General features: G+C 47.8%; 2 protein-coding genes and 1 long non-coding RNA gene across 4 annotated transcripts in view; 1 reads left to right on the plus strand and 2 right to left on the minus strand.

The window, feature by feature from the left end:
* Nucleotides 1–189: 189 nt before the first annotated feature.
* Nucleotides 190–7690, minus strand: LOC113971339. Its single transcript, XR_003535521.1, has 3 exons — nucleotides 7476–7690; nucleotides 6593–6787; nucleotides 190–1086 (listed from the first exon to the last, which is right to left on the minus strand). It is a non-coding gene; the product is annotated as an uncharacterized LOC113971339 (long non-coding RNA).
* Nucleotides 4629–7907, plus strand: CENPV (centromere protein V). The gene is made up of 5 exons (XM_027691170.1): nucleotides 4629–4867; nucleotides 5842–5940; nucleotides 6724–6793; nucleotides 7180–7294; nucleotides 7638–7907. The coding sequence occupies exons 1-5, from the start codon at nucleotides 4644–4646 to the stop codon at nucleotides 7760–7762; spliced, it is 633 nt and encodes a 210-aa protein (XP_027546971.1). The 5' UTR covers nucleotides 4629–4643; the 3' UTR covers nucleotides 7763–7907.
* Nucleotides 7908–8215: 308 nt separating this feature from the next.
* The window catches only part of PIGL (phosphatidylinositol glycan anchor biosynthesis class L), a 57524-nt gene continuing 51709 nt past the window's right edge, over nucleotides 8216–14030 (minus strand). The window contains exons 6-7 of one of the 2 annotated variants that reach the window (XM_027691168.1): nucleotides 9913–10046; nucleotides 8216–8826 (exon numbers count right to left, since the gene is read on the minus strand). In XM_027691168.1, the coding sequence (XP_027546969.1) occupies nucleotides 8692–8826; nucleotides 9913–10046 (269 nt within the window). In that variant the 3' untranslated portion in view covers nucleotides 8216–8691. Of the gene's footprint in view, nucleotides 8827–9912; nucleotides 10047–12756; nucleotides 13287–14030 lie in introns of those variants that run through there. The other variant, XM_027691167.1, reaches the window with a different exon arrangement.

A 14030-nucleotide genomic window follows, 5' to 3' on the forward strand; every position in this document is an offset into this window, starting at 1 on the left:
CTAGTGTCCTAGCAATGAGGATCATTTTTCCATGAGCACTGTGGACTGAAGCAATCTGTTTATCTTTAGTTACAGGGTTTAGCTTGGGACAGCCAGTCAGGCCTTCTGAGGGTGTGTAGCAAGTCCAGTTACTGTTCTTTGTTCAGGCAAAAATAGGGCTACTTGCCACAGGGAAAAAAACAACATATATAAACTATATATATATATTCTTATCTCATAACATTACTCACACCTACCTCAGATCTCTCTCACTGTGTATAACACTGGATAATTATATTTAGTTATTTACGGTTGTGGAGATAAATATATTCTCCCCAAGCCTGTAACACTGCAATAAGACCCAGACTTTGCTGAAGTTCCACCCACGAGACAAACAGACTCGTGGCATGTTACTGCTTGTCCCTGTGCTGCCAAGTTCAAGGGTTACAAAAATAGTGAGTCATAATTCTAGGTACTGTGAGATTGACTGTAATATTATGAGATTACCAAAAAAAGACAACTCTCTGAGTTTTGTTTTTAAAGCCTTGGGCTAAAAAAAAACCTTCAATAAACAAAGTTTTTAATAAGCTTCCAACTTCAGGAACTGAAAGCTTAAGAAAAACAAATAGACTGGTAGTAAAAAGAGGAAAATGAGGGATACTCCTCTGACTCCCTGTTTGTTTAAAGAATATTTTAACTTTGCAGGACACATGGGATCCAGCTGTAAGATCTGTGCTGCCCTGATAAACAGGCTTGGGCACGTCTCTCTCTGCAGGTCTGAATGACCCAGAGGAACATGTGCCAGTTCACTCTGCTCCGATGGAAGGAGACTTACAGAGGGCATTTTATAAAGCCACCATTGGGCTAAAATCACAGGCTTGTGTCTGCATGTTGTGCCAGTGAAAGCAACAACTAATAACTAGGTCTATTCTAAAAATTACTTGTCTGCATGTCTCCAGTCTGCCTCCTGCCCGTGAGTGTTTTGGATCCGATCCAAGCTGCAGTGCAGGGAGGGAGCTCTTTGTTCACGTCCTCTCTGCTGCCTCGGAGCCCTTTGAGCTTGTGGTTTCTGGGGTGAGGAATTTCAGGGGGATAGCAAAGAAGCACCTTGAAAAACAGACAGACAGACAGACAGAAGTAAGTCCTAAAATGCTGTTAATCATTGTTGATATGTTCAATAGAACCCTTGTGACAGTGAACAAAACCAAACACTGCCGAGGCTGTTCTGACCAGGCTTTATCCATTGGCCCAGGGGTGATACCTCCTGCACTTTGTTTTCAGATCCAGCTTGGATCCCTTGATGGTGAGGAGAATGTCCAGAATGCTTCCCCCTCTACCAGAAGACTAAAATCCAAGTGCTGACATTTTTCTCCCCTGAACAAACCATGTAGTTTTAACAACCTGTTCTTTTTGGTGTGGTGTCAGCTGCACACAACTCCTAGTCCCCTGCTTATTAGATAAAAAACATCACACTTCCTAATTCCCTTTCATCCACAAACATGTAGCTGCTTTCAGTGTTGCTTTGGGGATGAAAATGCTCCTACAGACAGAATTTCAATGTGGGCTGTGAGCCAGAGCTGCAGAGCTGAGTCATTGTTATACAAGCAGAGCTGAGATGGCACAAAAAAAGCCCTTTGTACTTTAACACTGGAACACGTCAACTGTTGGACTTTGAGTATCACAAGCCACCTACACAGAGAACCAACTGTGATTTACTGGACTTTTCCTCTTGTCTATCCCATCATCTGTCTAGATAATTCTTCCTTCTCCATTTTGCTTCACAAGCTTAAGAACAAATACATTTTTCATCAAGCTGTTGGCCTCTACTAAAGTCTGGCAAACATTGCATCAGCTTTGGAATAATGAAATGAAAGCTCTTAACTCTCTGGACAGTAGGAAGCACCTGCTGCCCAGGTACACTGACCATACTGTGTGTGATCATTGAAATTTAGGGCTTTCAACTCAGAATACCTGTGAAATTTGTCATCATCCAGAGCTCTAAGGTAAAGCTCTTGAACTGATTATTTATGTGAGAGCCAATTTTGAGCTCTGAGAATCCTCTGTAATAAAATAAGGAACAAATGAAAAAGGAGGAAGAATTTCTTTACTGTGGCCTTGGGAAACCAAACTGCATTTTGTTCTTCCATTTTTGTCTTCCAGTTCTTTATCCTGAAACATCACAGGGGAACAGAATTTAGCTTCTCAAAACGCTTTCTACATTTAAAATAAGCTGAATTAATTGTGGAGGGGCACAGAGAGTGACAGATTTGCAGATATTACAAGGACTGCAAACTCAGTAGAGTTTTCTCCCTGGAACTGCTTTTTGAACGTGTACAAGTGCAAGTGGCTCCTGTCTTAAAGAGAGAAGGTAATTTCCGTGAACTGATCACTAACAAGCTCCTAAAATATGTTCTGGATTTCAGTGTAGAGCAGTTCAGTGTTTTTAGGACAGGACAGACCATGTAGGCTGAAACCTGTGCCTGCTGCTGGCTGTCTCTGTGCCAAAGGGAAACGAACCCTCGCTGCAACCTGCACAGGCTCAGTTTCAGTGCGTTTCCAGTTTCACCTCAGCGGCTTTTTCCTCCCAAAATATAAGGTGACTAACACAAAATCTAGTGTGACTAAAGGTCTGGGAGTGGCTCAGATCAGGAGCTGCAGATGAACACGCTGGCATGGGCCAGAATTTGTCACACAGGGTGTATTAAAATGGTTCCATTAGAATGAGTAACCAGTGCAGAGGTTCACGAGGGATAACAGGAAATTGCAACTCAGTGCCCTTTCCTATCATGGGAGAAGTGCTGAGCCACAGGATTGTTATGCAAATCCTGGCATGTGCCATCTCAGGAGGCAGCCTGCACACTGTGGTAGCATGTTTTTAAAGCTCTTTTCCAGACCAGAGAGTGCTGATAGATGTTTCATTCATCATTGTCCTGTTGCTTTGACATATTCCTGGCTGAGACCTGACCTTCTGCCTCTCCACAAACCGTCAGCTCAGTTGTTTACATCTTTCCCCGTTCCCCTTCTTGGAAAGGGCAAGACATTAAGTCCTGTTGAATACAACTCCTTGATTAGAAGTCAAACAAAATAAACGTCCAGTCCTGCGACACTGGACACAAAGTTCATCCTTGGAGTGATTTTTTCCCCCCCAACCAAATGTGACTTGGACACCTCCAAAATTTAGACCTTTCCCTGCATTGAATAGTTTTACTTGAGAAACAGCATTGGCTTTCAGATGTTCAGGAATAGCTTTTTGTGAGATATTTACCACTAGTGGAGTGATTTCACATTTTCCTAAGGTTTTTTCTTTGTTGGTTTGATTTGGGCTTTTGATTATTTGTTTTTTGGTTGGTTTTGGTTTGTTTTTTTTTTGTTTTTCAAGGTATGTACTTTCTTGATTGTTTTCCTTTTTAAGACTTTGGTGACAGAATATGTGAAAAGCTGTCCAGTGGGAATCCTGTTAGAAGCCATTTCTCTACAAGACTGCCACAATGACTTCAAACCTCAGGAAGGACTAAACACTCTTCCAAAGGTGCATCCAGATGCCAGGTCTGTTGTCACACAGTGATCTTGTGTCTAAATGAGGGTTGTGCATAGCAGAGATGTGAAAGAACAGCAGCCCCTCAGGTCTGCAGAGCACCTTCACATCCTTGAATAGGTGAGGCATCATATGTTCAGAATGAGAGGGAAAACCTCGGGCTCATGCCTGTGGATAACTGGCATGCCTGGCCTAAGCAGGGATTGAGGTGGGATAAGTGAGCCCGCTGTCCCTCAGGACACACCATGAACAGCACAGACCTTGAACTTCCCGTGACTTCCAGCTTTGCTCACTCACAGTGCCCACCTGCCCCCAGCCTTGCTGTGCCTGAGACCCTGGAATCATGGAATCATAGAATTATTAAGGTTGGAAAAAACCTTTAAGATCATCAAGTCCAACCAGTCCCCCAGCACTGCCAAGTCTGCCACTGAACTATGTCCCCAAGTGCCTCATCCAGTCGTTTCTTGAACATTTCCAGGGATGGTGACTCAACCACTTCCTTGGGCAGCCTGTTCCAGTGCCTGAACACCCTTTCAGCTAATAATTTTTTCCCTAACATCCAACTTAAACCTCCTCTGGTGCAACTTCAGACCCTTTCCTCTCATCCTTTTTTGTTCCCTGGGAGCAAAGCCCGACTGTCCCCCCCGGCTCCACCCTCCTTTCAGAGAGTTGTACAGAGCCATCAAGACCCAGCTGAGCCTCCTTTCCTGCGGGCTGAGCCTCTCCAGCTCCCTCAGCCTCTCCTCATCACACTTGTGCTGCAGCCCCTTCCCCAGCACCCTGGACACACTCAATGTCCTTCTTGTCGTCAGGGCCCCAAAACTGAACCCAGGATTCGAGGTGCCGAGTACAGGGGAGTCGATCACTACCGTGGCCTTGCTGGCCACACTATTGCCGATACAAGCCAGGCGTCCTGCCTTTGGCCTCGATGGCCCCCTGGGCACACACCGCCCCTCGGCGACCCAGCTCCGCCCCCCTGTCCCGCCGTGTCCCATCCCCTTCCCCTCCCCGTTCCCGTCCCTGTTCCCTCCCCGTTCCCGTTCCCTCCCCGTTCCCGCCGTGTCCGCGCGCTCCGGGCTCAGCTCTCCCGGCACCGTTGGCGGCGCGGCGCGGGGGCGCCCCCTGGCGGATGGGCCGGCGCATGGGGCGCTGCCGTGAGGGCGGCGCGGCCGCGGGCGGGACCCGCCGGGCGCGGGGCAGGAGCGCGGGGGGATCCTCGCCCAGGGTGAAGGCTGAGCCCCCCTGGTCCCCCGGCCCCTTCGATCTGGGGGCGCAGAGCGGGCGCTGGGCCGCCTTCCAGAAGCGGCACGGGCTGAGCTGCGAGGAGGCGGCGCGGCTGCTGCTGGACGCGTAGTGAGTAGCGGGGCCGCGGTGCGGCCCCGGCCCCGCGGGAGCATCGTTCTCCCGGCCGCACCTGCACAGCGGGGCACGGGCTTCGGGAGGTGCCGCGAAGGGCGGCGGAGGGATCCGGGGGGTGCGGAGGGAGCGCGGGCACCACGGAGAAAGTTGCTTTTTCTGCTAAAGCTTCCCCTGTTTTACGGCTCTCCCGGCAAAAATGCCCTTGGGGGCACCGCGAGGCTCAGCCTCTGAATCTCCACCAAATTTCCTGCGCTCGCTCTTTGCAGAGCGCTGCACATCATCGCCGCACTGTAATCAGTAAGTGTCCGTGGGAGGGAAAATCTGAAAGGAAAATGTTTTTCCTTTGCGTTTTGCGATTGACCCCCCACGGTGAGTCTGCCCAGCTGCTGAGGAGGCAACTCAAGAGAGAGGGAGAGGCACAGGCTGAGAAATTCCCTGATCATAAAGTTCCCCCTGCAATTACAATCTGAAATAAAACACGTTTCAAATATTATGTAAAATCCAGTTATCTCTGCTTTTTCCAGCTTTTAAATGGAGCAATATTAGCGGTGCTGGAGGAGTTGTGGGGAAAATTGTGGGAAATTTCGGTTCTCAGTTCCAAGCAGGTTGTCCTGTGGTAATAACCCTGGTTTCTGTAGGGTTGTGCAGGACACAGCTGCAGCCTGGGTGACACTGTGACCCAGGACTGTGGTGGGGAGCTCTCTTGTACAGAATAGAGAGTCCTCGAACTGCTGTTCTTCTTTCCTTTTCAGCATTTTAATTAAACCACAAAAGCAACTGCTGTCAGGACAAAAGCCATTCCCTACCTCACTCTGACACGTGGTATTAAAATACATTTGAATGGATACATTTCCTGGTGTTCTGCAGTTGCTCAAGGCAGACCTGAATAATGTTGTGTGTAGCCTTACTGCTCTCTTGGCCAAAAAAAGACAGTATGATCACAAGAGCTCTGTTGTTTCTCTCTCCAGTGAACACAGAGGTTTGGTCAAGCACACAGGAGGCTGTCACTGTGGAGCCGTCCGCTTTGAGGTCTGGGCTTCACCACATCTGCATGTGTTCAACTGCAAGTGAGTTGCTTTCTTCCCTGTTCTCATCCATGAATATCAGCTTGTCTGCTTTTGCAGCCTCAGAGCTAAAAGATGAGACAGCTGCAGAACACCCTCTGAGCTGTTTCCATCGGGTTTACCCTTAATTATGTCCTGATCCAATGTGAGAGCAACACCAGGGATTTCAGGTGCTGCTTTTCTGGGCAGGACTTCAGGTCTCACAGCCACGCTCATGCAGAAAGTGTCAGGAGAGATCTAGTGAGTGCAGGTGCTCAGCCATCTGCTTTATATTTCCTCTCAGTCAGTGGGCTCAGAGCACATTGATCCTTTTTTAACTTGGTCTTCTCAAGTGACATTACATCTCTGACCACACGTGCCTCAAACTAAAACACTCTCTGATTTCATTAGTGATCTCCCTTTGCCTGCAAGCAGTTTGCTCATGGGTGGACTTCTGAACTTTGCTTTCTTGTTTGCAAAGTAATTAATGTTGGCAAAATTGGCCAAGCATGGTCTGAAAGATTTTTCAGGGTGTGTCCTTAAAGAGCTGTGTATGTGAAGAATATAATGTTTGGTGTAGGAAGACACCTTATGGGGGTACCTGTGTAGGGTCAGTCTGTTCCATGGGTGTGCTCAGCCAAACTACTGACACCACAAGTCCACGTTCACCACTTACCTCTGTGAAGCCACCCAGGAGCCTTTCTAACTGTCAGTGGAGTTTCTGTTGTCAAGAGGTCCCTGCTAGATCTGACTGCTGCACTACAACTTGTCCACTGCTTCCAGAAAGGTCTGCTTTTTCTTTTACAGTTGCAGCATTTGCAAAAAGAAACAGAACAGACACTTCATTGTCCCAGCGTCGCGTTTCAAGCTGCTGCAGGTAAAGTAAAACACAGTAAGAGTGTGAGCAGAATAACCCAGTGTTAGCCTGGATCCAAGCAACACCCAGTTTTCTATCTTAAGTTCGTGTGTGGCTGTTGGGGGGAAATGGCCAAATTTTGTACTGTCTGCTGTGGGTGTGTTAGTGCATCTTATTTAGTGAGGTGATGTTGGAGCTCTCGCAGTTCTGAGGCTTGACTGTTATGGACACATTTACATACAGAGCACAGGGGCTCAAAAAAGGAGCATGAATGCAGAACTCTGTGCATCAAGATAGGAAGGTGGTATTTTAAATTTTACATTTCTTAGCTATAGGCCTAAAGTAATTTATCCATGTATTTATATAGAAACCTTATTTATATAGAAAACTGCTTTTCATTGGCTTAGGGTGCTGATAATTTGACAACATACACCTTCAACACCCACCGTGCCCAGCACACGTTCTGCAAGACCTGTGGTGTCCAGAGCTTTTATACTCCTCGTTCCAACCCAGATGGTTATGGTAGGTACAAAGGGGAAGCTGTTGTAACCAAACTTAACCACCAAGCAACCCTTGGGTAAAGCCTCCATTGGATGCCAACATGACAGCAGGGAGTACCATGTGTCTTAAGAGTTTGTCCCTAAAGTGTTAAACATCTGGAACTGCAGCCTGAACCTGTAGCTCCTCCATAAGAAAGCCTTACCTGTGATGTGTGGGCTCGTGCCTGGGACAGGATTCTCATCCAGGCTCCTCAGCCTTACAGCAGTAGCATTTATATTCCCTGAGATGCCCCATCCACGGAGTGGTGCAGGCATCTCCCTCATTTTCTGAGAAGCAGGTTTCTAGGTACTCTGTCTTTCTGCAGGAATAGCTCCCCATTGCCTGGATGATGGCACCGTGCAGACCATTATCACAGAGGATTTCAATGGCAATGAATGGGAGAAAGCAGTGGGGGAGCATAAGACCATCAGAGACATGTCAAAACCTTGACACAGCCTTCCAGCAACTGAACTTGGAGCACTGCTGTGGAACTGCAGTCTGGGATTTCCTGGGTGATGGATGGTGAAATCAATTTCTACACTACTGTTATCTGTTCTCTGTTTTTTAAATAAATCTTTCTATGTTGATTGTCTCATTCCTTTGTGATTTTCAGTTGACAAACTGCCTCTGCTCTGTAAACCACTCCAGGGTTGCTAGTTTGGCACTTTGCCTCGAGCTGTGCTAAAGTTCAAGTCACCATATAGAAGACCTAGTTACAGTCTGGGTCTCTTGCACCTCATTCCTACGTCCTGCTGAGACTCTTGTGAGTTGATCTTGAGCCCCATGTTCTGAAGCAAGAAAAAATGCTCATGTTTCATGAGGGACACTGAGAAGGTGGAGCCTGCAAGACAATATGCATAAAAGAAGCAGCAGCAGTAAAGATCAGTGCAATTAGAGAAATTCGTATTATTTCTGATGTTTTATTCAAAAGCTTTGGCTTTTTAAAGTTCTGACTGAATAAGAAAGGTCTTTGTAGATCTGGTATCTGTGGAAATAGCATGTTCTTTGAAAAGTTCCTCCTGATATCTGGATTTTACAAAAGCACCAAGAGACAGTTGCCAAGCAGTCCTTGCAGCTGTATCTTTTTGGGGAAATAGTTTGTGCCATATCTTCTCCAACGCAGAATACTCCTGCATTCAACTCCTAATTAAGTTAATCCAAATTTCTCATCCTAGTTAAGCTTCTACAGTGAGAAAACAGAGTAGCTGTTAAACCCTGTTCATCTCAAGGTATCGGGCAACAAGATACTCAGAAGGAAGTTCACACGCCTGGTGTCTGTAGCCTGGAGAATGCTACACAAAGAGCACCCCGTCCTCTCCAGCACATAACACAGGAGTTTCCTTTAGTCCTGAGCCTGGCATGGTCCTTTTTTTTTTTGGTCATTCTTTTCTCCTGGAGTTGTGAGCCACGTCCTGCTCCAGGAGGTGCAGTGAATTGACCACCATGTACCGTGAGAAGAGCACGTAGAGGCGACGGAACCAGAGGAGTTGGCTGCGATGGCACCACATGGCCCTCTAGAAGGAAAAAGAGTGGAGAGAGCATTACAAGAACCTTCCAGGCCTCGTGTGAGGGCAGTTTCCTAGGCCTCCTGTGAGGATCACTGCCAATTTATAGGACAGCCTGTTTTCAGTGAGCAGTGGGAGGGGGGAGGCTGCCTAATCCACGGGGCCTCTCTGCCCGTGTTGGTGGTGTTGTGCTGGCTGATGTTCAGAGGGTCCTGCTAGAAAGGACATTATCAGCTGCAGATTGGTGCTGAGACAGTGTATTTATCACTTATAACTCCTCCTCCCCATGTGATCTCATGCCTGAGTGTTCACATGCTGGGGAAGCAGGAACCTGATAGGTGAGTATCTGGGAACATCCCTGCATTTGCTTCCGACCACACACTGCCAGCTGAAACCGAATATTTACAGTGCATCAGCCCAGAAAGGTCAGGTTTCAGAACCAAAAAACACATGGGAATAACGAACACCACCTCTGCCTGAGCAGTTTCCATGTGTAATTCTCCCTTTTAGCAGCCTCAAAAGCAGGAAAGTTCTGCCATTTGTGAATTAACAGCACTGTTTTCTGGGCAAACATTTTCCTGCCATGGAAGGGGAGCTAATCAGATTCTGATATAGGGAACTGTGGACAAATGTGTGAGATCTCATGCAGCAAAATAAAAAATGCATAGCAAAGAAGGGAACTCTTTGGACCACAAGCTGACAGGCTGTTTCTGTCTTTAGTTAGAGCTGTGGTCCAAGGATGCTGTTCCTGACATGGAGTCATGCCAATCTTTGACAGGCCACTCATATATTGGGAATATTATGTTGGATCCAGTCTTCTCTGAAATGTATCCTGAATCCTGGACACAGTGTAAAACTCAGTGCTCTGTGACTACTGGACACCTCTGAGCTGCAAATGGGCTCAGCCCCGTCCTGTCACACAGCACACGAGATTACCTGTCTTATCCATTCATGTTTTACAAGTCACTGCAGACATTCCTTAGTGACATTTATAACCCACTTATGAAATTCCCTGTGAATGTGACACTTCTGACTAAAGTCTTCACCGTGATGACGAGCCATTCAAGCAGGTTAAGCAGGTGCCACACATCTCACCTTGGCTTGCTCAGTCTCCTCCTCTGTGAGGATGAACAGAGCATCCCTGGGCAGGAGGCAGGAAATGGGCACATCCAGGAAGGAAATGTACTTCCTCAAGAGATTCACTGACTCGAGCACGAGCACACGGCACCCTGCACAGAGAAAAGGGAAATTATTTCAAAGCAACAGTACTGGAAGGTGCCCTTCTCTCCAGGCTCAGCAGGTCTTTGTGGGCTCCCTGTGCTGCTGGACTTGGGATCCTGTTGCAAAAGGGGAGCAACTTTTCCTGATGCTTCCACCAGGATCTCTTTGTGCCCAGTGCATGTTTATGACCACTTGTACTGGTTCTTATTCAGTATATGACTATTTGTACTGGTTCTTGTTTTGTACAGTCTGTTGAAAGCAAAACTAGCTTTGACTACCACAAAAACTGGGGGGGGTTTTTGCTTATAATTAAATTATTCCTACATAATGAGGATTCTCTGAATGCTGGCACTATATCACATAATGGAAATTTTAAAACAGCAGTCTCTGGTTCAGCTACCAAAATGAAATTTCACCTTTCTGTTCCAATTCTTAGCTACAGAATAAATATTTACATGTGTCAGGAATGGCAGTATCAAATATTAACTCAGGCAGGCAGTTACACTTTAACAGAGTTCCAGAATACATTGCTCAGATGTTTGTGAAGAAGCAGAGGAAGGTAACGTATAAAGATTCTGCTGGTTTGGAAGCTTTTTTTTTTTTCTGTTTTAAAGATCCCCTTGAACTCGAAAGTTAATTGCTATTTTTTTTACTATGGCTAAATTGTCTTCACTGATGAGCTCAGAGCTACTGATGGTCCCATTTAGAGCCTGTAGCTCTCAAAGGAGCTGCTTTGGGATTTCCTGGCGCTTGGAAGCTGCTGTGATTATGCTCCACACTTCACACATTGTGTTAAAGTTTGACAGAAGAGGCCAAAGTAACAGTTTACACAGGTGGTCAGAGACACAATTCAATTCACAATCAGATTTTCTTCAGTGTGCCCTGAAACAGTGACATTACCCAAAGGAGACACAGGACAAAGCTGAGCTGCTGCAGAGGCTCCTGATGCACCATTTCAGTGTGTGAAGCCTGTGCTCAAGTCTAATAAATGCTTGAGCTGGTGGTGCTCAAATGCCTTTCAGCCCTACAATGTCAGCAGGACTTTTATCCCTCTAAGGGAAAAGATTCTCCAGGACAGGAGCAGGAACAAAGAACTTTTCCCTACTTTGGACATTTGGTAGATCCCTCAGTTTAGCTTCTACCAACCCTGAGACAGGAAGGGAAAACTTGTTGCTCTACAATTTCCTGGAGACACAGGGGAAGCTCCCACAAGTCTCCAGGGTAGAGTCTGGCAGTCCAAGATGCCCCACCAGCACCATTCCTTCCCCAGCCAGGGGGCTGTGACACACTGAACCCAGGGACAAACAGCACACGCGGGACCATCCTGACAAATCCCCTCATAAGTGATTTGTGTCCCAGCCTCTTCCCAGAGATGCTGACTCATTTCACTGCAAAGAAAAGACTTGCTTTTATTCCAGTCAAAGCCTGCAAGGGCAGGACCTGGCAGCCCCCATAGACTCCCTCCAGCACATCTCCGGGATCTTTCAATTCCTTTCTTTCTTTTCTCTCCTTCAAGAGAAGGTTGTTCCAACCTTTCAATAGCCTTTTCCACTCTCCAAAGAAAAACTGGTAACTCCTTATTTCAGTGTCTCAGAGGGCTCCAGGGCCATGCTCCCCTTCCATTGATCCTGGGACGTGACTCCCCAGCAGGACGGACAGAGCACTCAAAGGAGTTCTTTTCTCCCGCTGCGGGCAGCGATGGGCAGGGGTAGAGGCCTCAAGGGAAACCACTGGCATTTCTATCCAGATAAAAGCTGACAGGAGTCTGTGCTGTGCCAGGATCTGGAGGAAAAGCCCTCCTGGAACCCCTGGCGTCGCTCAGGGAGCCGCCGGGAGATGGCGGTGTCCGCCGGCTGCGGGAGCGGGACCCGCAGCGCTGCCTGCGGCGCTGCCCGGCCCGGCCGGCTCGGACCCCTCCTGGCACCCTCTGCCTCGAAAACCCCTCCTGCCTTAACTGTGCCACTGCCGTGTGCCCACCCCCGTCCTCCCGCAGCCTCAGCCCCCAGCCCTGCAAGGTCACGGTGCTCCTGTGAGCAGCAGCTGTGCGATGCCATCTGCGAGGAGCGGCGGCTCTGCCAAGCTCCCCCGCGGGGTGCCCTGGACGTGCGGGAATGCAGGGAGCTGTGCGACCAGCACGGATGGCTTGTGCCACTTCCTGACCGCGAGCCTGAGCCCCCGTCTCGCTCCCGGCCCACCTGGACAAGTGACAGCAGAGCAGTTGCTGTTTGGCTGCCACCGGTCTCAGCTGCTCCTCAAAGGATGCTCTGCAGGGACAAGTGCTGCACTTGCTCACAAACAGAAGTGCCCTGAGGGTTCTTCTACTCCCACTACAGAATTTCTTGTTTCCAAACTTGGAAGGAAACTTGTGATGTGCCACGAGTGGGGGAACTCTTCTTCCCCCTTCTCTGCAGAGACCCTCTGGGCTGCTGCTGTGGGTAGTTTGAGAGAGAAGAATTAGTGCTGCACTGTGGCAGAGGAAAGGAATAGATATGGATCCTCTTACTCTTACTTACAAACACCTGTTTGCTTTTCAAACAAGGGAAGACAAGGCTAGAGCAAACACGGGGCAATGGATCTTTCCTTTCCTGGAAAGGTTGTTAATGGACTCTGGCAATGCCATGTGAATTCCTACTTGCAATGATGAGAAGAGAGGCCTGACACAGGGTTACCCACCACCGCCCTCTGAAGCCTGGACTGTCTGTTAACAGAACATGCTCTCCCTTTCCTCATTTTTTTTTCCCCTGAGAAATATTAATTCATGCAGCAATTACACCCTTTTGTTCCCCAAAGCTCAGCAATAGGGGATAAAAACCACTGCAAATGATTTCCGTATGGATCGGTCTGACCTGCTGCGCCCTCCTCGGTCAGATCAGGCAAAGTGGTGGCATTCAGCCTCCCAAAAAAAAGGGCACTCTAAGAGCCTTCTGTGTCAGTGATATCACAAGGATCTCCATGTGCTGACAGCAAAGCCTGTTCTGCATGGGAATGTGAGATGAAATGAAGCAGGGAAGGAATGTACAGTCCAGGGAGAGATGAAAAAGGGTTCAGAGAAACAGGCTGCTCCCTGCCAAGCAGGGTGGGAGCAGCGCTGCCATTGAGGAGTCCAATCCTGTGACACCAGCAGGTGAAGCTTTTCAGAGCCTGTTGTGACTGTGTGTAGGGAGCCAAACAGGTGTTCCAGCTGGAGGCCCTGAAACAGCAACTTAGCCAGAGATAATGCTGGAATCCACCAAGCAACCTTGGGCAGCTTGGGAAAGAGAGAAAGGAAGCTGCTAACTCCAGTGGAGGAATACCTGGGATGAGTACCTACACCCAAAGATAAAAACAAGAAAGAGAAAACTGTTTTAGGCTAACACCACTTATAGAATATATACCAGTATATATTTAACAACAGTACTGTGTTGTTAAAAGGTTTGAAAGAAGTGTGTAAATTTAAAAACTGTGTGTAACAGTGTAAAAGGTAGATCCCTGTGTGCCTCCTTTTCTGTACCGTAGAGATCATTGCACTAAGTGTGATAAAAGTATGTTAATGCAAACATTGCATGACCTTTTCTGCCATTTATCTGGGGACGACGAGGACGAAGAATAAAGCCTCAAACTCATACTGCAGTCAGATTGTCTCATTTAACAACTAAAAGACGTTTCAAAAAGTGCAAAACTACATGAGACAGATTTTCAGGCATTGGAAACTGTGACCTGGGCAGGAGGGGATTAGCAGTGTAATACAACCTCTCTAGGTTGGCAGAAAGGGCAGGATCAATATAGCTCAGGGATTAGGCCTGGAATAGAAGTGTGTGAAGCCTGCAGCTTGCTCGGCTTGGCTTTCTGCTTCCAAATCACTGAGGCAGCAGGTCTGCCCAGAATGAGGAGCTCCTGGACAGATCTGTGGGTGCTGCAGGCCTGCACTGCTCCTGAGGGATGGAAGCACACCAGCTCTTTTGGAAGAGCACTGGTTATAGCTGGAAGGGGCCAGTGGCAGGGGTGGAAGCACA

The sequence above is a fragment of the Neopelma chrysocephalum genome, unplaced genomic scaffold (assembly GCF_003984885.1).
Source record: "Neopelma chrysocephalum unplaced genomic scaffold, ASM398488v2 Primary Assembly neopelma1_82, whole genome shotgun sequence".
Lineage (NCBI taxonomy): Eukaryota > Metazoa > Chordata > Aves > Passeriformes > Pipridae > Neopelma > Neopelma chrysocephalum.